At 38.5% G+C, this 24,347-nt stretch overlaps 1 protein-coding gene across 22 annotated transcripts in view; it reads right to left on the minus strand.

Moving 5' to 3' along the window:
* The window catches only part of LOC105489089 (FRAS1 related extracellular matrix 1), a 177,078-nt gene that overhangs the window by 55,520 nt on the left and 97,211 nt on the right, over nucleotides 1-24,347 (minus strand). For 15 of the 22 annotated variants that reach the window (XM_011753748.3, XM_011753747.3, XM_011753749.3 and 12 more), the window contains 7 exons: nucleotides 19,653-19,847; nucleotides 18,384-18,569; nucleotides 16,678-16,874; nucleotides 13,983-14,205; nucleotides 9,814-9,958; nucleotides 5,109-5,250; nucleotides 1,310-1,505 (listed from right to left, as the gene is read on the minus strand). In XM_011753748.3, coding sequence (XP_011752050.2) covers nucleotides 1,310-1,505; nucleotides 5,109-5,250; nucleotides 9,814-9,958; nucleotides 13,983-14,205; nucleotides 16,678-16,874; nucleotides 18,384-18,569; nucleotides 19,653-19,847 — 1,284 coding nt within the window. The other 7 variants (XR_011612591.1, XM_024795138.2, XM_071077812.1 and 4 more) reach the window with 7 other exon arrangements.

Here is a 24,347-nt window from a genome sequence, read left to right on the forward strand (position 1 = left end):
CCATATCTCACTTCCTGAGTGACTCTAAGGCCTTCAGAATAAGGGAATGTCTAGATATAAAGAGTTCCTAGATGACTATGTGGAACAGAGCTCTCCTATATCACTGTAAAGCTGTGTTGTGCTGAGCCAATGAGAAGTTGGCCTACTCTGATATACTAGTTGTCTGCCCTAATATATTACTTGTATTACATTTTGCCTGGATATATATTTATGATGAACATAGTTGTTTTGCAGGGAGAGATAAATGTGTACAGTAACATCTAGCTTATCTGAAGTCACTTATTAGACTTTAAGGAACACATTTACAACCAGGAAATAAGCAAATAAAATATATTATTATATAGCTCAAAGTAAACACCTCAAGATCAAACTGAATTAATTTTTTAAAACTTTAGAACAATTATAATTCTGCCACACATAAAGCAAGATTTTTTTTTTATTATTGCATTTAAGCATTCAATTTACCTCTGAGCTTCCTGGCAGCCAAGGCAAAAAAGAGAAGCATTCAGTCAACTAAGCATGTACTGAGGATCTAAGATTATGCTTCATCCTGGGACTATCTAGATCCTGGGATAACACAGATGAATGAGATATGATCCTCACATAAGCTGAAGCAAAATTACAGGGTAGTAACAGTTGGGTATCAAGAACTTCTACTCTTCCTTGCTGAGCTTTTTAAAAAAACTCTCCTCCATCTACCATTTAACTCTCCCCCATTCACCATTTATACAACTCATTCTGCTTAATTAACTCACAAGAAGCTTATCTTATAGTGTCTTTCCCTGTCCCTAAAATGTATATGTTAGCACTTTCAAAGTGAAAGAAGCAACAACTTCCAGCCTTTCTAATGACAAAGTTTATCTTTATTGTTTTTAAATTTTAAAATATATTTTTCGTTTATTGACAAGTATTTTTCCTTTGAAACTCCATTTTCCAGTGATAGATCACTTCCTGAAGATAAAACTAGAGTTACACATCAATTAGGTAAAATTTTACTTAAAGCAAAAAAAAAAAAAAAAAAATCCTAACAGTTAAAGTAGCCTGTATAGCCATATTGTATGCAAAGCTGAATTTCCAATAAACTTTAAAAAATAATGAATGGATTGGCTACTTCTGTGAACCTCATATGTCCCAGGCAAAGCAGGTGAGAAGCCAAAGGATCTAAACATAAATGATAGAATTTCAAAGATGAAGAGTGGCAGGAAAAAAGGAAAGAAGGGAGGGAAAGAGAGAGAAAGAAACAAATGTGGAATACTTATACCAGTTAGCAAAGTTGATCCCAGTAAACCTTGGTAGACACGCTTTTTACCTTTTTCCATGTCCTTGATGGTGATTTGACAGTCAAGAGCAGGGGACCTGTTGTCGCCATCCCAAAGGTAGAAGGTGAAGCTATCTCGATTCTGGGAATCCATTGCCCCAGTGTGTGTGTATCTCAGCAAGTTCAGATCCACTTCCTCCTGAGTACACTTCATGCCAGGGGAGAGAGGAACCCAGTCCCTCCCTATCTGGAAGGAGCCAGAGTTAGTCAGCTGCTCATGGTTTTTTCCCCCCGCCAAAGTATGTTAGTGGACATTTTCTGTATCCCCTAAAAACCTCCAATACAAATAATATTTCAGGGAAATTCCAGATTACTTTTTGCCATTCTACCTGACTTTTTTCTTTTCAAAGAAATATATTAGAATAATTTGAGAACTTGGAAAAACACTGGCTTCAACCAAAGGGTTTCAGACAAAGTCAAACAATACAACAGCATTGTTACTTCCAAGGCATTTATCATAAGCAATCATAGCTGATTAAATATTCCAATTAATGAGAGCAGGTGGGTAATCGAGCTCTTGGAATGGATTCTTTAGAAATTAAATGTGTTTCTTTTAGAGTTTCCATTTTTTAGTTCTTTTCGTTGTTCAACTAATCAAATACATTTTTTCATATCAAATACATTTTTTCAATAATGGCTCATTACTAGGCTTATCTGAAGCAGACAAAACAAAAATAGAACAGATGCATTTACTCCCCAGTATGTTTCCAGCCTTAGTAAAGAAAGAAAATGATGGGGATCACTATCACTCCCTACATTTATATCCTAAGTCATCAAAAAAAATAAACTGCAAATATCATATATTATTTTTATCAGAATCTTCTAAAAGCCAACATTATTTAAGCATATATTTTGTAGGGAGCTTGATGCAGAAATTATGGCATTTTGAATTTAAAAGGTTCTTATGCTGAGGGGGGTGGCTAAGAACTGAGAGTAGTAGAAAAATGTAATCATAAATCTTTATTAACTTATTAATAATCCTATTATTATTCATTTGTGGTACACAGCTTTCCCTGGGAATGGCTCATAAAAAGTCATTAGACATAATTTTTTAAAAAGTCATCTTAACATTTATTATATGATATTATCTTGTGGTTTTACTAATTTAAGAGTCTAAAACAGAAATGTAAATCATTTACTTTTTATTCCCCTTGATACTTTGGTCTCAGACTTTGCCCATTTGAACCTAAACAATAAGGGTTCTGGTACAGCAAGGGGAGGTGGGACTGCGGTGGAATGAAGACACTGATCTTTCATCTTTTAAGTTCATGTCAGATAGAACACAGATTTCCAGATTCCACAGACTCCCAGTTCCTGGCAAAAGAGCTTTGTTCTCCTCTCTTCCCATTGTGCTACCACTTGCCTTTATGTCATTCTACTTGATAACGTTTCTTTCTCTTTAATATGTTTATCCACCTGATATTTATAGACTTATGTTCTGCCCTCATGCTCACTGGATGGAAGTTAATTACATCATAATAATTAAGCTAGTGTTTCTTTCCATAAGATCTATTTGCCAATATAATTTTTAAAACAGACTCTTTCAGGTTTTAAACGGGAAAGCCTGCAATTCTATTTCACATTTTCCCTTTTCTAATCTTGTCTAAGGAAGTAAGCACAGAAGAAGACATATTTTCCTCTCTCTTGTCTCCATGTAATTCCTTACTTGCACTCCAAAATGTTAGATTGACTTAATAGAATCATTTGAAGACCCAGAAATAGAAAGAAAATAAAAGTCAGATTCAAGATGGGGAAAACTAAGAGAAGTCAACAAGAAAACAAGAACGCTTGGGAGACTCCAGGAGGGCTGGAGTGCTGGTCCTTGGTCTTGGAAAGACTCGAAGAACTGCTAGGGAGCTGGGAGATAACTGTGTGGAGCCATACTGGGAACCTGGACCCATCTGCATTTTCACATATCCAAAACAGTTCCGTTCCCAAGCCACCCAAATGTGTGAGCTTTCACTGCATTTCTGCTTCATTACTCTTTGAAATGAAATAAGGACACAGCTGTACCTCAATTTAAATCAGTGATTGCTCTTCACTCTGATTCTCTATGGTGCCTACAATCTACGACAATCAAGCTGTTCCACATAGAATGAATTCTTGCTGCTTTTCTAGGACTGTGCCTCCATTATATGTAAAGTTAAGCATTCCATCAAATAATTGCATTGGGGACGGTTGGTGGTTGTGGTTGCTAGTCTTAATCCACCACTGAAATAAACATTTGGACTGATTACTCAACTGACCTTCTCAGGTGACTGATCTATGTAATTCATGTTGGGCTGATCCTTGGACATCATGCACACAGTATGAATCAGACCGAAATTTTGCTATTCTAGGCCTAAAGTGAAACAAGGACATTTTATCAAACCACAAAGCCAGCTATTGGGTTAGCAGTAAAACCCAGGTGACCCTACCCCTAGTATCCCTTTATTGTTTCCATGCTTATTTGCTTTCCATTAAAGCATCTAATTTTGAGAACATACACAGTTCCAGGAATGTTAATTTATGGTGTCATGCAGTTCATGGGATTCAAGTTTGGCAGTTGTTAAAATCTGTTATGCTAGCGGGATGGGATGACTCCCACATGAAGTTTTCTCCCACACTGCCTTTTTGGTCCAAGACTTTGCCCATCTGAAACTAAACAATAAGGGCTCTGGTGCTGCAAGGGGAGGTGCGACTACGGTGGGACGAAGACACTGACCTTTCACCTTTTAAGTTCATGTCAGATAGAATACAGAACAATTTGGTATACGGTTTGTGGAGTAAGTAGTCTCCCTGGAGAAGACATAAGGATTGTCCTTGCTCAGGGATGAAGATGAGAAGCAGAAGGAAAGAAAGATGCTCACTGTGGCAAATCATTGAGAAGGCAGGAGGTGATAATACTCAGATAATGTTTTTTTGTTGCTGTTGTTTTGTTTTTTAAGATGGGGTCTCGCTCTGTCACCCAGGCTGGAGTGCAGTGGCACGATCTCAGCTCACTGCAACCTTTGCCTCCCGGGTTCAAGTAGTTCTCATGCCTCAGACTCCGGAGTAGTGAGTAGCTGGGAATACAGGTGCACGCTGCCACACCCAGCTAATTTTTGTATTTTAGTAGAGATGGGGTTTCACCATGTTTGCCAGGATGGTCTTGATCTCCTGACCTTGTGATCTGCCCGCCTCGGCCTCTCAAAGTGCTGGGATTCAGATAATGTTTTAACAGAGACCATTAGGGCCAGAGGAGCTAGAGGCAGCCCTCCAAGTTTCCCTGGACCTGATTGTCATGAAAAAATAATGAAAGTTTTCATTTTCCTGAGAATGATCTAGAATTTAGCTGAAATACACACACACACACACACACACACACACACACACAGAGAGAGAGAGACTGAGAGAACAAGAGAGACTGTAGACTTGAAGGAGTTTTATAATTGAGATGATGGATGCTAAAGAGGAAAGTTACATGAATCACAAGTGAAAAATCTGGTAGAAATGAAGATACCACAAAAGATCCTGGATTATCCTCAGAAAGCAGACAGCTTGCTTTACCCCAGTAATTCCCTCCCGCAGAATTTAGGGATAATCCCACAGGAGAGGGAGCAATGAAGAATCTTAATACTTGTTGAATTTACCCCATGTTGACAAAGAAACTTTAGAACAGCATGAATTCACCCTGAACTAGTAAAATTAAATTTTCTACTTCTGGGCAAATACATAGCTATCAGAGAATAAATCCCATCACTGAAATGTATATATTGAGATTTATACCTGCTACATTAGTTTTGAAAAATAAAAGTAAAAAGTCACTAACCTTAAACTGAAGTTGCCCATTTTGGGGAAGCCTTTCAAATACATAGTAAATCTTCTCCCTGGGCGAGTCTTCATCTATGGCTGAAAGAATAGCACTGGAAATAATACGAGTTCCACCCATATTCATTGCAATTTCAGCCTTCCTGTAAAAAGAAAAATGTCTGGGTTGATATAAAAATAGAAGATATTCCTTTAGTAGGGGACACTTATATTGACTATCACAGTTCCCAATCTTCAACAATTAAGGAATGATACTGAATATTCAAAGCACTGAAGATGACTAGTGAGAGGCATGAAACAGGCTCTCTGCCCTCACACATGAAGGTCTCAAAAGACAATGGGTCAGCCCTAATGAGTGTGGGAAGAGGTAATTAGGCACTTCTAATTGATTACATGTACCGAACTTTACAATTTTGTAAGTTATAATTTATTCTATAAAATGATCTTATTTCCAGTATTTCATTTTATACTCACAACAGCTCCATGAAGTAAGAGGGCTAGGTATGAGTGTTCTAATTTTACAGACAGAAACTCAGTTAAACAGATTCAATGACTGGCCTACAGATGTCCCAGTGCCATTGATGATATGCCATTCTGAGGTAATCTAGGACTCTCTAAATTACTCTTCCTCTTCTAAGTAATGTTCTGGGCAGTATGTGTTCTTGTTGCAGATTCATCTTTTCCCAGTGTTACAGATGCCAGGTCAGCTCCTGTCTTCTTGAACAGTAGGCTGGGGCCGAGCCGCTGCTGTGGTTTCTGCAGGTCCTTTACTGTGCGGAGCTGCAGCCTTCACAGCCTATATGGCCATTGTCCCTGGTCTCGCCAAAGTGAGATAGGGATCTCTTTCCACCAGTGTTTCTAGCTCTCAGTTGTGGTCTACTCATGAAGCCTAACTCTGTCCAACTTTACAGCTTAGTTTCTGAGAAAAATCAGGATGCCTGAATTTCTCTGGATTCAGATAAAGGACATTTGAGAACCAGCAACTGGCATCAACAGTGTTCTGCTCCTCTGCAGAGATGCCAAAACCTGAACACCTCAGTTCCAACAACTTTCACTCAGGGTGAATATCTTGCTTCCCTCGCAGTGGGAGGTGACTTCTGCACATCTCTTTACTAGAGAATGGGAATCCCATTATTCCAAAAAGCTAAGCAATCAGTTGGTTGAGGGCTTATGGAGATTAGCGGTTAGATAGATTAATCGAAACAGGAAGCCAATATGATTAAGAAGATGAAGAGTTTGGTAGGAAGAATTCAGAATTAAATTTCTGGTCAGAATGAAATTTTTGGAACTCAGTGTCAGAATTCAATGTCTGGAAGCCAAGAGAGGACAAGGTGTGTCATAATCTAGGTTTCCCTAAAGGGACCCTAGGACAAGGACGGTAATTTATTTGTGAAGTGATTCCAGGAGGCAGGAGAGAGGGAGTAGGAGAGAAAGGGAAAGAGAAAAAGGCCACAAAGGGTGTTTTACTGCTATGGGGAACTGGGGCTCAATCCTGCTGGGTATCTTGAGGAACCACATACATGCAATTCAAATTGTGCTCCTGATGGACAGGAAGCTGGAGCATTTATCTTATCTACTAGCTCCCAAGGTTAAAGGCTGTCCCCAGAGTGCTCTCTGCTGAGCCTGGACATGGGCTGCATGAAAGCCCTGAGGCAGAAAAGTAGAGTGAGGCACTGTGGACACCTGAGGTGGGACACTGACAGGCACACTCCACCACAATCAGGACCAGAATCAGAGATGGGCTGAGGGGCTGTGACCTGCAGGACCCAAAGCATCCTCTACAGTAGCTAAAAGGAATAGCAAAGAAATGGTGTTACATGCTCTCAAAGAGTCCAGGAAGGTTAGAAGAGCCATTAGATTTGGCAGGAAAGCCAAGAGTAACTTTTAAGGGAGATTCTTTAATAAAGTGGAGATTGGGCCAGGCACAGGGGCTCACGCCTGTAATCCCAGCACTTTGGGAGGTTGAGATGGGCCGATCACGAGGTCAGGAGATCGAGACCATACTGGCCAACATGGTAAAACCCCATCTCTACTGAAAATACAAAATATAGCCCGCATAGTGGCGGGCGCCTGTAGTCGCAGCTACTCAGGAGGCTGAGGCAGGAGAATGGCGTGAACCTGGGAGGCAGAGCTTGCAGCGAGCCAAGATCGCGCCACTGCACTCCTGGGCAACAGAGAGCAGACTCCGTCTCAAAAAAAAAAAAAAGAAAAAAAAAAAGAAAAAGAAAGAAAAAGAAGGAAAGTAATAAAGTGGAGATTGGAGAAAGTGGGCAGAAATGGAAGAAGCAAGCACAAACTACTCTTCCAAAAAGTTCCAAAAAATTCAGTGAAATGAATGGGGGACTAGCTTGTCTTTGTATTTTTACAATTAGGATATCTGCTTGTAATAATAACAATAACACTTAGGAGCACTTACCATGTAGTAGTCTTTCAAGCATGTTTACATATTTTATTTAATCCTTGTAACAATCCTAGTAAGAGGATATCACTATTATCCTCATTTACAGAGAGTTTAACAGAAAGATTGAGAGAGGTTAAACAACATGTTCAAGATCACATTGTTGGTAAGTGGCTGAACTGAGTCAATCTGACTCCAGCATTTGCTCTCTTAACCACAATCCTTATCCCTCTGTCTTGTTAACAGAAGAAATGAAAAGGGAGAGACTGAAGATACTGGAGGAAAAAATAATGGAGCAATTTCCGGGAGAAGGAAAGAGGTGATATGCCCAAGGACACACATGGAAGAGAAAGAGAGTACATTACTTCCTATCCACAGGAGACAAGGAAAGAGGAAGCACAGAAAAGGGAGGGTTTCTGAAGCAGGTTTGAAACAGATTTGATGATTCTGCAGATGTAGCTATTCCAGTGAGTTTAGTAACAACAGCATGGCCTTTGGAGTCAAATGGAGTTGAGTGGGTGCCTAGTGTAAGCTCTTTTACCTCTCTGGTCTATTTTCCTCAGTGAGGATGGTAACATGTATTTTCCACAATTTTGGTGAGGATTTAATGAAATAATATATATGAAAGAATCTAATATAGTGTCTGTCCTACAGTAAGCACATAATAAATGCCAGCTTTTACCCGTCTCCAGTGGATGCCCCGGGGCCCTCACCCTGCCAGCTTTCACCTCCCTATCTCTTAAAATGAGATCATCAAAAAGGAGGTACTGTAATACTGTGACAGCCTTCATATTTTCATATTTATAAATCAAGGCTATACCAACCCAACATATTAGCTAAGAAATAAGAAAATAGAAATTTTTTGGTGAATATTTTTAGTCAGACTGATGTATGAGATGCAACCCTCCAAAAATCTATCATCAGTATTTCCCACAATGCTTTTTAAGGACCTTATCAGTGGCTCATAGGGACCAGCAGGATATGTGGTAGATAAGGAAGGGACTTGTTTGAGGCCCTCCTTTCTGCAGAGTGGAGGAGATCTGAGGGGTTTGGGTGCTTTCAGGAAGTTATTCACTCCCTGATAAAAACCTAGACTATAACATGCCTCTTACTGCTGCACTATTGAATAAAGAGGTGAAGTCATCAAGGAAGTTCCAAGAACCAGATGCTTTTTTACTCCTAGCTCTAGAGAAGAGTCCCCCAAAACTCTGTTCAGTTCTGTAGACTGCGTACAGTTCTGTACAGCTGTCAATTGTAAAAGAAATGGCTGGGGCTATAGAAACAGAATTGATGAATACTTTGTACCCTATGATCAAACTCTGAGCAGTTACAGAGAAAGTGATATGGTTTGACTGTGTCCCCACCCAAATCTCATCTTGATTGTAGTTCCCATAATCTCCATGTGTCGTGGGAGGGCGAGGTAGAGATAATTGAATCATGGGGGCAGATTCCCCCATCCTGTTCTCATGATAGTGAGTTAGTTCTTACAAGATCTGATGGTTTTATAAGGGGCTTTCCCCTTTACTGGACACTTGTTTTTCTCTCTTCTGCTGCCATGTGAAGAAAGATGTGTTTGCTTCCTCTTCCGCCATGACTGTAAGTTTCCTGAGGCCTCCCAGTCCCTACAGAGCTGTAAGTAAATTAAACCTCTTTTATTTATAAGTTACTCAGTCTTGGGTATGTCCTTATAGCCGTGTGAGAACAGACTAATACAGAGAGATACTGAGAAAGTTTACAATTAATAATATTGCTCAAAATTTTAGAAAATGATCATTTTGATGTGAGGTGGGAGGGAGTGTTGACCCATATGGAACACAGTAGAGAACTGGTGGACAAAAAAGTACCAAGATAATGAAAGAAGTGGGTTGATTTATTTCCCTCAGCCACACTCAGTTACAAGTTTCAGCAAATCTGTTGTAAGGACTGTCTGCAGTTAATGTTATTAGACTTTAGTTCAATCTATATATTAATTGCACTTTGGTAGGTGTGCAGTCATGTTTGTGTATGTGCATGTATTTATATGTTTAGCAGACTGTTCATTCCATGCCGTGTGTTCACTCATTCTTATTCTTTACAACCAATTAGTATGTTTAGAAGAAAAGTAATTAAAGGGCTGATTGTTAAGAAGAGGTTACCTTAACTAACATTTGCACTAAAGGCTCCTCATGCCTGAGTGGCAGGGGCAAGCTGTGATAGCAGCTAGCGAAGACTTGCTTCTTTGGGAGACATACACCACATCTGTACCTAGTATTGTAGATTTCACAGAATTGTATAGAAATCTCAAAGGAACTCTTTTCAGGTAGCTTACTTGCTCAGCATTGGTTTTTCATCATTAACTGGGGTGACCTCTACTGAAATGGTTTTAAGTATCTTATGTTTCCCATCTGACAACTGGATTGTAAAATCATCAGCAAGGCTCTCTGAGTCATCATGCATGTATGTCAACCTCATTCCTGGAAGAAGGAAAAAAAGTAAGTCAATCTTCCTTATGATTAAACCATCATGACATATGTCACAGATAACGTCTTAATTTTCAAGGCAGGGGTATTAGCAAGAGTTCATTTATCAGTGCAGTAGGGTGAAATTAAACTTGTTTTATGAAGTAAAAGAGTGCCTTCTTAACCTGTTAAAGACTTTTTATTTAAATAATTTAGTATTTGATTAAGGGTGTTATTTAAAATGAGTTAGGAAAGAATATATTTTTAAATAAACTATATAAACAAAGGTACAGGGTATTTAAATAAAACTGAGAAAGTTAATTACTTGGGGAAAATTATAGAGTTATATCCCTACCTCGAGCCAATCATCAAAATGAATTCTTAATAGATCACAACTTAAATATGAAAAATGTAACTATTTTTTTAAAGCCTACCTAACATTTAAGTGGAAATGCAAGAGACTCAGAACAGCCAAAACAGCCTCAAAAAAGAGTAAAATCGGAAGCCTAACATTTCACATTTTCAAAACTTACTTCAAAGCTACTAAAATACTAGGAGATATGCACGCAGATTTATATAAAATGTTTACTGAAATATAACTTTTAATACCAAGAAAGGGAAAACTATCTGGATATTTTAAAATGGGAGATAGTTGTATAAAATTGTAGCACAGGAACCAGTACAGTGGTGAGCGCCTGTAGTCCTAACAACTTGTGGGGGCTCAAGTGGGAGGATCGCTTGAGGCCAGGAGTTTGAGGTCAGTTTGGACGACATAATGAGACCTTGTCTTTAAAAGAATTTTCTTTGAAACACTAGCTAGGTGATGCCTGTAGTCATAGCTGCTCAAGAGGCTCAGGCAGGGAGGAGTGCTTGATTCCAGGAATTTGAGGCTGCAGTGAACTATAATCACCCCACTTCACTCAAGCCTGGGTGACAAAGTCATCTCTTTTAAAAAAGTACAGCATAGTAAGTCTATATGATGATTTTATAATGTAATTATCAACAGCTACATTTTCAATAATAATGATAATTTTTTTGTGATACACTCTCACTCTGTCACCCAGGCTGGAGCGCAGCGACATGATCTTGGCTCACTGCAACATCTACCTCCTGGGTTCAAGCGATTCTCATGCCTCAGCCTCCCAAGTAGCTGGGGTTACAGACAAGTGTGACCAAGCCTGGCTAATTTCTGTATTTTTAGTAGTGACTGGGTTTTGCCATGTTGGCCAGGCTGGTCTCAAACTCCTGACCTCAAGTGATCCACCCATCTCGGCCGCCCAAAGTGCCGGGATTACAGGTATGTGCCACCGCTCCTGGCCTCAATATTTTAAAAGTAAGAAGAGGCCAGTTATGGCCACCCACTCCTGTAATCTCAGCACTTTGGAAGGCCAATGCAGGAAAATCACTTGAGCCCAGGAGTTCAAGACCAGCCTGGACAACACAGGGAGACCCTGTCTCTACCAAAAATGTTTTTAATCAGCCAGTGCTATGTGTGGTGACTTGTGCCTGTAGTCCCAGCTAGTTGGGAGGCTGAGGTAGGAGGATCACTTGAGCCCTCGAAGTCGAGACTGGAGTGAACTGTTATTGCACAACCACAATCCAGCCTAAGTGATAGTACAAGACCCTGTTTCCAGAAAAAAAAAAAAAAGTAAGAAGAAAAACAGATTATATAACATGGGAAGAGTTTTTAAAATGTTGTATATTTGTCTAGGGGGATGTTTATGACAACACGCTAAAGTTTTTTTTAAATGTAGCCATAAATGAACCACAGATAAAATAGAGGTGAAAATCTGATTTCTGAGAAAGTAACCAAAATATTAACCCAAATACTAATTTTTATGTAGGAAATTTTTATTTTTTCTTCAAAATAACTGTGTTCAAACTGCACACAATGATCATACAATTCTTACATAACTGGATAATAACCAACAAATGTTTAAAAATTAACTTTCTTGAGAGTAAAATTTGTATTATTATTTTTTCCTTGGTGAAATTTGAAAAAAAAAATGTAAACAATGTATTCTATTATTTGTACATGTGGTTATTCATTTGGTAATATCATCATTTATGCCCTAGAATGTATCTCTTTGCAATTGATAAAAGCTGAGAAATACATAAATGCACTTTTTAAATTTAAACCTGAGATGATTTTTGCAACAATTACAAAAAAACCTTTGGGGCAGAAAGCTTACACACTAGTTGGGGAAAGAAATAACTGAAAGACAGTTGGAAAAACGTTAAGCAAGTGCTAAAATTAAGCAAGCACAGAGAAGGAATGGTTTGGAGGCCTTAGGTGGGGCTCAAGTGGAGGTTAACAGAAAGGTGCGTTTTGAAGGCACAGCCTTGGCTAGCCTGTCAAAGGAGCGGGAAGGACCTTACAGGCTGGGAAAAGAAAACCTTAAGGAAGGAGAATGGGAGGAAGCAGTAATTCAGGAACTGCACACTTTTCTCAAATTTTTAAAAGTATTTTCATAAATGAAAAATGGGATAAGATTGGCCGGGCGCGGTGGCTCAAGCCTGTAATCCCAGCACTTTGGGAGGCCGAGACGGGCGGATCACGAGGTCAGGAAATCGAGACCATCCTGGCTAATACGGTGAAACCCCGTCTCTACTAAAAATACAAAAAACTAGCCGGGCGAGGTGGCGGGCGCCTGTAGTCCCAGCCACTCGGGAAGCTGAGGCAGGAGAATGGCGTAAACCCGGGAGGCGGAGCTTGCAGTGAGCTGAGATCCGGCCACTGCACTCCAGCCCGGGCGACAGAGCGAGACTCCGTCTCAAAAAAAAAAAAAAAAGAAAAAAGAAAAATGGGATAAGATTGATTATTTTTTAAAAGAGTAATTAAAAAATAATTCAGGCTGCTATGCAATGTGCCATTTCTCTAAAGAGCAAATTATCCCCTCAGAGAATAATAAGCATTATATGTGGTTCTATATTTGTTTCAACTGTGGAAATTCTGGCAGACCAATCTCTTAAAATGTAGTTTCATGATCTCAATAGTTTTAAAAAGGATTTTTTTTATTATAGCATTAAATGTTTGAGTGAAAATATAAAAAAACTCAAATATCATATTTAATGGTAGCCTAAAAGTGAAAGAAAGCATGTTGTTGCCTTTCCAATTACCTATTACCTCTACCTAGGGCTTCCTGTCCTACAATAATCCAGGCCTAGAGACAGCCCTTGAGGGACAAATGAATAAAGTAGGTAAATGCTATTTCTTCACCCCCTATTTCTGTGATTTATTATTAACTTCTCTAGGTTAAATTATTTTTAAATTTTTACTTTTTTAATTGGCAAATAAACATTGTATATATTTATGATATATAACTGGGTGTTTTGATGCATATGTATACATTGTGAAATGGGTTTATTCGGGGTTTTTTTGTTTGTTTGTTTTTTGACAGAGTCTCACTCTGTTGCCCAGGCTGGAAGTCTGGAGTGCACTGGCATGATCTCGGCTCACTGCAACTTCTGCCTCCCAGGCTCAAGAGATTCTCGTGCCTCAGCCTCCTGAGGTGCTGGGATTACAGAAGTGCACCACCACACTCAGCTAATTTTTGTATTTTTAGTAGAGACAGGGTTTCACCATGTTGACCAGGCTGGTGTCAAATTCCTGACCTCAAGTGATCCACCTGTCTTGGTCTCCCAAAGTGTTGGGATTACAGGCATGAGCCACCAGGCCCGGTCACATTGTGGAACGGCTAAATAAAGCTAATTAACGTATGCATTACTTCTCATACTCATTTTTTTTGATTGGTGAGAACTCTTAAAATCTACTGTCTTAGGAATTTTCAAGCATGCAATATATTGTTAACTATAGTCACTGTGCTGTACAATAAATCTCTTGAACTTACTCCTCCTGTCTAACCGAAATTTCATATCCTTTAACCAACATCTCCCCAATCCTGCCACCCTCAGCCTCTAGTAACCACCATTCTACTCTCTGCTTATATCAGTTTGACCTTTTTAGATTTCACATATAAGTATTGGTTAAATTATTCAATCAACAATGACAAATGCATGGAAGTGGAACATGCTATACCAGTCTTGAGGAGTTCCATGGAAAAGCTGTGAACAGGTTCATGTTTCCGCTCAGGGTTGGCTGGCTGCTCATTCTCAGGGAAGTCTTCGCTAAAACCCCTATTGATGAGGAGGCCATGGCGTGGCTTTTGAGTGATGCTGAACAGCAGGGGATCCTGGGGAATGTCCAGGTCCACAGCGCTGATGACGGAAGAGTCCAGCTCTTTCATCTGACCCTCACACACCTGAGCAAGAGCACATCAGAAAAGTCAAAAACACGTGAAAGACAACTTGTCTTTCTTTGGAAAACTGCTCAAAAGAAATCATTTGAATATATCCTACTTCAAATTTTATATGAGATTTATATAGGATGAGTCCTAAAAAGAAGTTGCTGGTTTAATAGGAATCTAAAAGAAACAGCAGATCTATTAATGTCCCTTACATTTTTTTCTTAAGATTTCACAGCACTTTGTTCATTTCCATGAAGGACAAAGGGCATATAATTTTTAAAGTATGTATTGTTCATAAGTCAAAGGTCGGGGAAAAAAGCAACCAGGACGCTGTTTGCTTTCAAGAAGTCAGGGAAAAGTTCAGTCATAAAGCTGAATCTAGTACCTTCACCTTCATAAACCAATCCTCGTGGATCTCCTTGCTTTTACAAGTCTTATGTTTCCATCTGCTTTACAAGTGACACAAATATCTGCTACATACACTAAACATATTTGGTGGTTTTTATTTTTGTTATTGCAGTAAAAACTTCTGTATTTCCATTGAAATCAACAACAATGCCAAAGGATGCTACTGGATGCATAACTATGTATATTTTCATTCTGGGTCCCTCATCTCCCTCCAATTCTCATACTTCCAAATTTCCTGAACTACTCTCCCCATTCCCTCTCACACCCACTTCAGGTTTCATAATCCTTTAAGCACAAAGACAACTGAATGTTTATCATTTCATGTAGTATCTAGTCAGTTAGAACTTGACAGCATGTTACTTAGCTGATTCAATCTTTTTTTCTCATAGTGAAGATTGAGAGAACAAAGAAGTATTTCTGTTTCCTATTTTGAAACAGAAATATTTCAACAACCCAATTTCTCAACAACCCAAGTCAGGTAAGACTGCAAAGGTCCACCAATAACTATAACTCAAGGAAGAAAATGTCTAGTGCTGTTAGATATTCATAAACAAGAATTACAAAAGGGCAGAGACCAGGATGTTTTCATAAATGAGAAGGCAATTAAGCCTTGAAGGACACGTATGGTTCGGATTTGTGAAAACTCCTTTCTTCTCCTTTTCTTTCCTTCCTTCATTCCTTCCTTCCTCTCTCTCTTTCCCTCCCTCCCTTCCTTTTTCCTTTCTCTTTCTCTCTCTTTCTCCCTTTTCCTTTTCCCCTTCCTCCCTTCCCTTTCCTTTTCCTTCCTTCCTTCCTTCCATCTATCCATCCTTCCTCATGGTCATCTCTGTTGCCCAGGCTAGAGTGCAGTGGCTCAATCATAGCTCACTGCAGACTCACCCACCTGGGCATAAGCAATACTCCCACCTCAGGCCCCCAAGTATCTAGGACCATAGGCATGTGCCACCAGCCTGGCTAATTTTTAAATTTTATTTTTATTATTTGTAGAGACAGGGTTTTGCTACATTGCCCAGGCTAGTCTTGAACTCCTGGGCTCAAAGGATCCTCTTGCTTCAGCCTCCCAAAGTGCTGGGATTACAGGTGTGAGCCACTGTGCCTGGCCTAAAGCTCCTTTCATTTCACCCTCTCTTACTGACTTTGAAGGGCACCCTCCTGTACCACGTTTTATTGAACATGTGTTAACAAAAAATCACTTGCCATATATGATACTTGTGCTAAAAGGATGCTGATTTTCTTTTATCTAGCCCTACTTATTAAAGATTAAAGTGGCATCATAATTTAACTTACAATGGTATACTTATGAAAACATTTTAAATAGGACCTTGCCTTTTTCTCCAAGAACTTTAATAAAGCAACTTAAAATATGTTGTAAGATCCTTCTTCATAGAGCTTGACTAAAAGTGAGGTTGTTTCTTGCAGATTGAATAGATTATTGAGATTAGGACAACAAAAATTTTAGATCAATATACATAAAATGCCAAACCTTATTAGTAGACAGGTTTGGAATGGGTTATAATAACTTAAACTAAAACCTCAAATCTTCTTGCAGCACAACTTGATGGAAGCCCAACTACCTACAAAATAAATGCATTTTCTCACAAGAAAGCAAAATATGGTTATCTAAAAAAAAATTATGTGAAGCTTAAAGTCTGCTTGCCCATAACACACAGGACTTCATGTTTTTCACTCTCCAATAGTCTCTCTAGGTAATGCAGGTAAAACCATGACTAGTTTCAGAGAAGAGCAAGGGACAACTTCCCAGTGGTCTTATTACTTCAGAAACCCCAACCCTAGGCAGATACAAAACAACTGAGGTAGGTATAGAGGAAATCATGTGTCAATTTTTTTTCTCTCTCATACTTACTGAAAGACTCTCCAGAGACAGAGAAACCCATGTGCCAACAAAACAGGAAAGGCAGGAAGATTAATAATTTTCAAATGATAGCATTACATGACACAGCCTTCCCCACTCCTCACCAATTCAATGTGTTAATGCACTTGGAGCAATGTAAATGGACTAATTGAAAATAAAAATCAAAATGATAAAAGAGAAATGGAACATTTGGATATGTTTCTTACAGTAATATTCTGCACTACAAAGTCAGGAGCTTCATCATTTGTGGGGTTGATAATAATAGAAAATGGTATCTCCAAGGAGCGTTGCTTCCCATCTGTGGCGTACACCGTGAACTGGTCGGCAGTTGGTTCTATCCTCAGATGCCTGGATTGCACATAGTTAATGTGAAAAGCGTTCATATCTTTCCACTGAAATGAATCTAGAGCACACCAAGATGGAACAGATAAATAAGAAAAACATTTTTTCCAGTTATTGGTCCTTAATCCTTAACCCAATAATAGCCAATTTCTCAGTAATGCAAAGAAGAGATCATAGCAGTTGACCTAAGTATCTGCTATCAAGGGCTGCTGCAACAGCCAACCATCAACATAAAGGCAGATATCCATAGATCATAAAGAAGAATAAAATTTTCATGGGGAACAGAAGAGTAATAATTTTTAACCAGTAATGCACAGGGACTTCAAGACTACTTCAGATACTTAGAATAAATGTCAGAGACCTATCCTTGATTAAATAACTACTTTTGCATAAATGGTTCTCTGTCATACTTGAGTGTAAAAAGAGACCACCTCCATTATGTAAAGGCAAAACAAGAGTCAATCAATCATATGCGTACTTCAAGACGTACATATCAAGCAAGGGGTTGGATTGAGTGGAATTAGCTAACCCACTGTTTTAGTATTTTGACATGGGTTTAAATCCAAAGAGAAAAATGCTCTAAGATGTGCATTAAGTCACAAGACAAATTGGGTAACATTGAATGCAATTAATCTTAAATTCAGTCTCTTTCATATTTAAAATGGACATTCTTCCAAAGGGGTTTGGAGAATCATTTATATGTCTTTGGAAGATTTTGTTTTTGCTTTCTGTTTTTGTTTTGGTTGGTTTGTTTTTGCCTGAAATACAAGAGCTATTTAAGTATCTGGGACACATTTTAGTTTTAAAATTAATGTCATCTGTTTCAACATTTTAGGCTTTCTCTCTGTTACACCCATAGTATATTTCCTCATCCTTTCCACCAATGTCTATTCAAAGTGCTAAAAGATTGTGAGAATGAGACCTTGTGAGCTACCACTAGATTCACTCTCTCATGGTATCCCGTGTTGCTGTGAGGGCCTTTTAAACCATTCTCTCTTCAGTGTTCATTCTTGTATTTTTCATAAGTAAAATTCCACTTATTTTGAAGTAAATTTGCATGCATGGGGAAAGTCAGAATAAAAATTAAAATGAAAAATAGTAAGATTCAAAAGTATCAGCTATAATAGTAATAATAATTCATTGAATACATATGGTGCTTTAAACTTTTTGTTTTGTTTTTTGAGATGGAGCTTCGCTCTTGCTGTCCAGACTGGAGTGCAATGGTGCAATCTCAGCTTACTGCAACCTCTGCCTCCTGGTTTCAAGCAATTCTCCTGCCTCAGCCTCCCAAGTAGCTGGGATTACAGGCATGTGCCACCACACCCGGCTAATTTTTTATATTTAGTAGAGATGGGGTTTCACGATGTTGGTCAGGTTGGACTTGAACTCCTGACCTCAGGTGATCTGCCCATCTTGGCCTCCCAAAGTGCTAGGATTACAGGCGTGAGCCACCACGCCTGGTGCTTTAAACATTTTGAAAGTCATTACCCAGTTATTAAGCATGACCTGGCCAATCACATCCATAAATACAAGGAAGGGAGTCATTGTTGGTCATGAAGCTACTACTTACCTATACTTATGCCAATATTGCTTTTTTCAAAACCCACAGAAGGGAGTATATTTTCAAGGTAGCCAAACTGGGGAGGAGAAACCAAAACAAATTCCAAGTCATCTGATGCAGTGTCAGAGTCAGTGGCGGACAAATGGTTAACGGTAAGGGCTGTTGAGCAGCCCTCATCTACAACAAACACGGGACCTGAATACAAATAAAAACACAATTACAACTTAGCATGAAAACTTTTAAACAGACTAGGTAGGACAAAATGCAGTGACAGAAATTCTAATTCAGAGAAGCCTCCCATGTGCAAAAACATTTCCATGGGAGATGTTCGTTTTCATTGGCATAATTCTCTTTAAAGTGAAAATCTTGAGTGGTGATGAGTGAATTTACTTTGACTTATGGAATTATATTTTTTTCTTGAACAGGCAAGCCAGACAATAATGGAAAGACAGCAGAAATACTAACTGCTCCAGCATAGCCCTTTAGTCATTCTCAAGGAACTCTGATTTCCCCTGGGTCTCTATGGAAGTGACAAATGAAAGTACGAATTGCCTAACTGTTTTAATGTTAAGCCACTAAACGTAGTTTATGTACTCTTCAAGATCAATTGGTACCTCTGTTTGTCAGAGCGTTAATTGCCTGAGAGCTATTATGAATTGCTCATAACGAAGATGTTTTTCATGCCTTGATGCTTAATTATTCTGCTGGGATAAAGCTTTCTTTCCAGAACACTGCTTGGGAGATAGTCTGCAAATTACAATAACATTCATACATATGCTTATCTTTTTTTCTGAGAGACAGAACATATACATAATGCCTATGAAGAGATGACTTTCTAAAAAGCAAATAAGGTTAAATGTATATAAATGGTCTCTCTGGTATACTCATCCTGTTCTAATAGAAATTGTTATGGATAAAATAAATTACTCTCTCTTCAGCAGGCAAATTATATTTTCCCATGTGAAATAAAATCAGAATATTTGAGGATTGCAATGTTGTCCTTGTCCCAACACACACACACACGCACACACACACACACCCCCCAATACACATATCTCTCCAAACAGAAATATTTAAATTTTTAAACATGTAAATTCTTTTGCCCTATAATCTTAACAGATTTGGGTTTTCCACAAATTTGTATTGAGGCAATTATTGAAGGACAATTCCGTATGGTGGTTTTCTTTTTAGACTATAAGTGAAATATATTATTTCACTGAACCACAAGTATGACACTAGGTCAGACAATAGTACTGGAACAGAAAAACACATTATCACCTATTGCAATGGAAGGTGGCTGGTTGTCTACTGGGTATACCGTGATGTTGAGATCATATACTGGAAAGGACGTATGAAGAGGAACGGATGGATTGGGTCCATTGTAGCAACAGCCATTCACAAAAGGGCCAGCGTCTCCATCTGAAACCACCAATGTAATGGTGTCAGAACAAGGCATCATGCCAATCTCGCCACCTGGAAGACACAACTATAGCTGAAACCTTACTTTTTAAAAATACAGAATGCCAAGACGAAATCTACTCACACCTCTTCTACAAGCATTGAAATGGCAAGGAAAAAATATTATGTGGATAAAATAAATGTAAAGCCCAACTTTATCACTATGAAATTAAATATATCATGAAAATAATGCAAAAATTCTTGCCCACCTGTTGCCTCTGGTGAACTCCCTACCAGCCATCTATCATGATAAGGAGGGACAAAACTGGGCTAACAAGGGTCTGACAGTTCATGAATGAACAAGGGCACGAAGATTCACTAGTGAAGGTTTCATTCTTCCCTTATAATCATTTCATGTTATGGCCAACCTCAGGGAGAGGGAGAAAGCATCCTTGTCCCTTTGGTAATTGTCTTTCCATTTGCATTAACCACCTTAAATGAACAACCATCAACCACAGAGCACTTATGAGAAAAAGGATGTTGGATAGGTGAAACACAAAAGTAGGCCACATTTTTGCCATTCCTTTCAATATTCTTCTTCTTATATATTAGCCAGGATGTTTTTAAAAATAGCAACAGTCTGTGGAAAAGAAGAGACATTTATTTTCGTTTTCTTCTTTTCACTCTTTAGGTCTTACATCTGTGGGATTCAAAGTGTCCCCAGTTTAGACAGTGAGAGGAAGAAGGAAGAAAATGTCAGTATTACATAGTTTATCAGCAACAGGGCAATCTGCTCTTGGGTTACCCACTAAGGGCATGGAGTAAGAGTGCCTGCTATCCAGGACACAGAAAAGTTTTGCACATGTGCTGTTGGTAATTCTCATGCATCACCATGAAAATCTCAAGAAGGGAGTGATATGGTTTGGTTGTGCCCCCACTCAAATCTCATCTTGAATTGTAACTCCCACAATTCCCACATTTCGTGGGAGGAATCCAGTAGGAGGTGATTGAATTATGCGGGCAGATCTTTCCTGCACTTTTCTCATGATAGTGAATGAGTCTCATGAGATCTGATGGTTTTAAAAATGGGAGTTTCCCTGCATGAGCTCTTTGCCTGCTGCCATCCATGTAAGATGTGACTTGCTCCTCCTTGCCTTCTGCCATGATAGTGAGGCCTTCCCAGCCACATGGAACTGTAAGTTCATTAAACCCCTTTCTTTTGTAAATTGTCCAGTCTCGGGTATGTCTTTATTAGCAGCCTGAAAATGGACTAATACAGGGAGGAATTAATGTTTGGAATTTTGATGAACCTAGGGTACAAAAGATCAGGGACATCCTCTCTTTTCACCAGACACTGGTCAAATCTGCAGAGTTCTGTGGTTGCCATTATTTCCCCTGTTTAAAAATGACCAGGAAAATCTAGAGATGATATTATTGAGCAACCAAGTGCTCAAAGGATGAGAAAACTGGGCTTAAAAGGAAAAACAGAATTGAAGTTGAGAGAATTAAAAAGAAACAATCAGCTGTCAATGTGAGAAAGAGTCAAAAATAAGAGACCTCTCACCTATTCATATATCTAAAATGCAAATTGTCTTAAAAATGTGTTCATTAGTAATTCACTCAGTAAATATTTATTCAATACCTACTATGTGATAATTAGTGTTTCCGGCACACCAGCAGAGAAAAGGGCACACGTTTTGGAACTGTCAAAAGACATTTCAAAAGAATGTCAAATGTCAAAAGATCCACTATACGTCAGGCACTGATACAGTCTAATGGTAGAGAAGGAAATGCAGTGTGGTCAGAATAGCACAGATGTATGTATGTATTATGTAGAACAACATGAAATTGCTACTATTAAATCATTTTTTACCTGTTAAATGGCAATTTTACGTATTCCAGCCTGATAATGTACAAGGTGCTGAGGGTGAAAGAAGATGAGAGTTTTAGCTGACAATGGAGTAGGGGCTGGGCATATGTGCCAAGGAAAGTCAGCAAAGTTTCCAGATGCTTTTGCTGGCTTTGTGCTGAGCATTAAAGGATGAGTAAGAGTTTGCCAAGCAGATAAGGGAGAACACTGGGGGATGGGACAGAAAATCTGCAGGGAGAAGCAACGGGGTAGAGAAATTAAAAGTCACTCTAGAAAGAGAAGACAGCTTTAAAAAAAGAGAAGGTAAATAGCAAATTGAGTAACCATAATTTCTCTGTAATGGAAGCATAGGATATATTTACAGAAATAGCTGGGAAAGCAGGCCAAATATTAAGCCACTAAATAGGTAGTGAACTTCTATGTACTGCAACATAGGTAGTGAAATTCTTTACCTTGAAATGGAATACAGCCTAAGGACATGATTTGTACTTACAAATGTTAATCAGAGTGTTATCAAAAAAAACATTTGAGAGAAGATAGGGTCTCACTCTGTTGCCCAGGTTGGAGTGCAATGGCATGATCATGGCTTACTCTAGCTTCCATCTCCCGGGCTCAAGTGATCCTCCTGCCTCAGCCTCCAAGTAGCTGGGACCAGATAATGTTAATTGGGAGAATAGCAAATTAATAATAGATTTTTATATAGTAAGATGTTATTCTCTTACTGAAACATATTTATAACTTTCTAACACTTAATATATATTTTAATAAACATTTTTAGGTGATAATCTAAATGATAAAAGTAATCTGCAAAACTGCATGTACAACATGATTGCAACTATGTTAAAATTATGGTCAGAATAAAGAGAATAAAATACTATAATACTGAAATATAAACAGTAACTCTTTTAGATATAAAATAAGGTGATTTTTCAAAACTTTATTGTACTTTTCCATTCTTTCCAAGTTTTCTGCAATAAGCATGTATTATTTTTATACTTACAGAAAGCAAATAAAGTAATGCTAATAAAATATTGTTAAGTGACCTCTAAATCAACATGTAGAAGCACGAGAAGGGCCAGAAAACTCACTGAAACCTCAGATCCTGCAAGACTGTGGTTCTTTATCCTGATCCCAGCACAGGACTGAGGAACTACCAATTGAGTAAGTGAATAATCATTACGAGAAAATGTTAACATTCAAATACCAAAATCCCCTTTGAATCGAGTATTCCTTCTAACTTAGTAACATAGCCAAAAGCCACCTGTTTGAAATAATTTGCCCCAAAGTCCTACTGGGTTTTATTTTTATTTTTTTAATTAGTTAACAGTCCTGTTTACGGCTGTTACACTAGAGGAGATTTAGAAATCTGTATACCTGTTGTTTAGCACTTAGAGGCACTGGAAAAGAAGACAGATTCTTCTTACCCCTAATTTACCTGTGCTGCACGAGCCTGCCAGAGATGTTAAATAATTAAGCAATAAATAACAGTCATTGGTCTTTGGATCCCTTTTCTGCCAGTCTATCTCAGACCCATTGCGGAAATAAAAAACAAGTACCTCGTTGTGAACTTCTGAGAGACATCAAACATATGAACTATGCTCCTCAGGACAAGGAAATCACCCATGAAATCTTTCCTAAGACTAAACACAGATAAGAGGATAGAGAGATACCATTTAAAGAAAAAAGATGTCTGGTGAAGTGATTAAAATGTCCCTTATTAACTAGTTGGTCACAAGACATCTGGTGTTCCAATAAATCATTGTTTTCCAAAGTATATAGGACAAATATTATTTCAAAATGTTTTCTCCCATCTCTGAATTAATCCTTCGCTATCTCCATTCCTCTTCCTTGAATTTCTTTCATGCTTCACTGCTTGAATTTCTTCAAAAAAGAAAATGATTTGAATTCTGAAAGTTCTTGTTTCCTATACCACTCACCTGGCCTTACATACTTGATCACACTTCCTGCATTGGAACTTGCAGTTTAAAGAGGCATATGGATGAGTAGACAGGAAATTGCACTAGAGAACAGCAAAAGCCAGCAGATGAAATATGCAGCATTGTTACCAAGGAAGTGTCCCCAACCTAGACCTCAGAAGATGTGCAAGGGGAGATGATGTGATGATGTGCGGTGTGTCAGTGTCAGTCACACTGTTATCTTTGCAAGCAAGTGGGTTTGGTCTGTCCATTTAAGTTCAAAGTCTTTCATAGCAGAGTCTAGGTCATATTCCTGTGTACCCCACAGTGCTCAGTGCTATAACCTGAAGATAACAGATGTTGAATTAATATTTTTTAGTGGAACAAATGCCACCTGGGTGACAAAATAAAGCCATGCTGAATAAGTGCAGTGCTAATAAACGAACATTTTCTGTACATCTAACCTGTGTTCATGCTGTCATTTGCTGTGGGCAAGTTACATACAGGGTAAGACATTATCGTTGCTTTTCAGGAACTCAAAAAGCAGACCAATTACTTCTTAGGAGCTAGTTGGTGATAAGTAAGCTTTGAAAATTAATAATATAAATACTTTAGGAGCTTAATTCAGGCATTTCTGTCATGATTTATAGATCCACAAACTATGATGGTCAAACTGACCAAAAAGGCTAAGGAGAATCACAGGGTGAATGGAAGGTCTGTGTGGTAGTGTCAGGAACAAAGCAGCAAGTAACATGTGCCCTTTCTCCACTGTTTGAAATTCATTATAAT

Source organism: Macaca nemestrina, chromosome 14, assembly GCF_043159975.1.
Source record: "Macaca nemestrina isolate mMacNem1 chromosome 14, mMacNem.hap1, whole genome shotgun sequence".
Classification (NCBI taxonomy): Eukaryota; Metazoa; Chordata; class Mammalia; order Primates; family Cercopithecidae; genus Macaca; species Macaca nemestrina.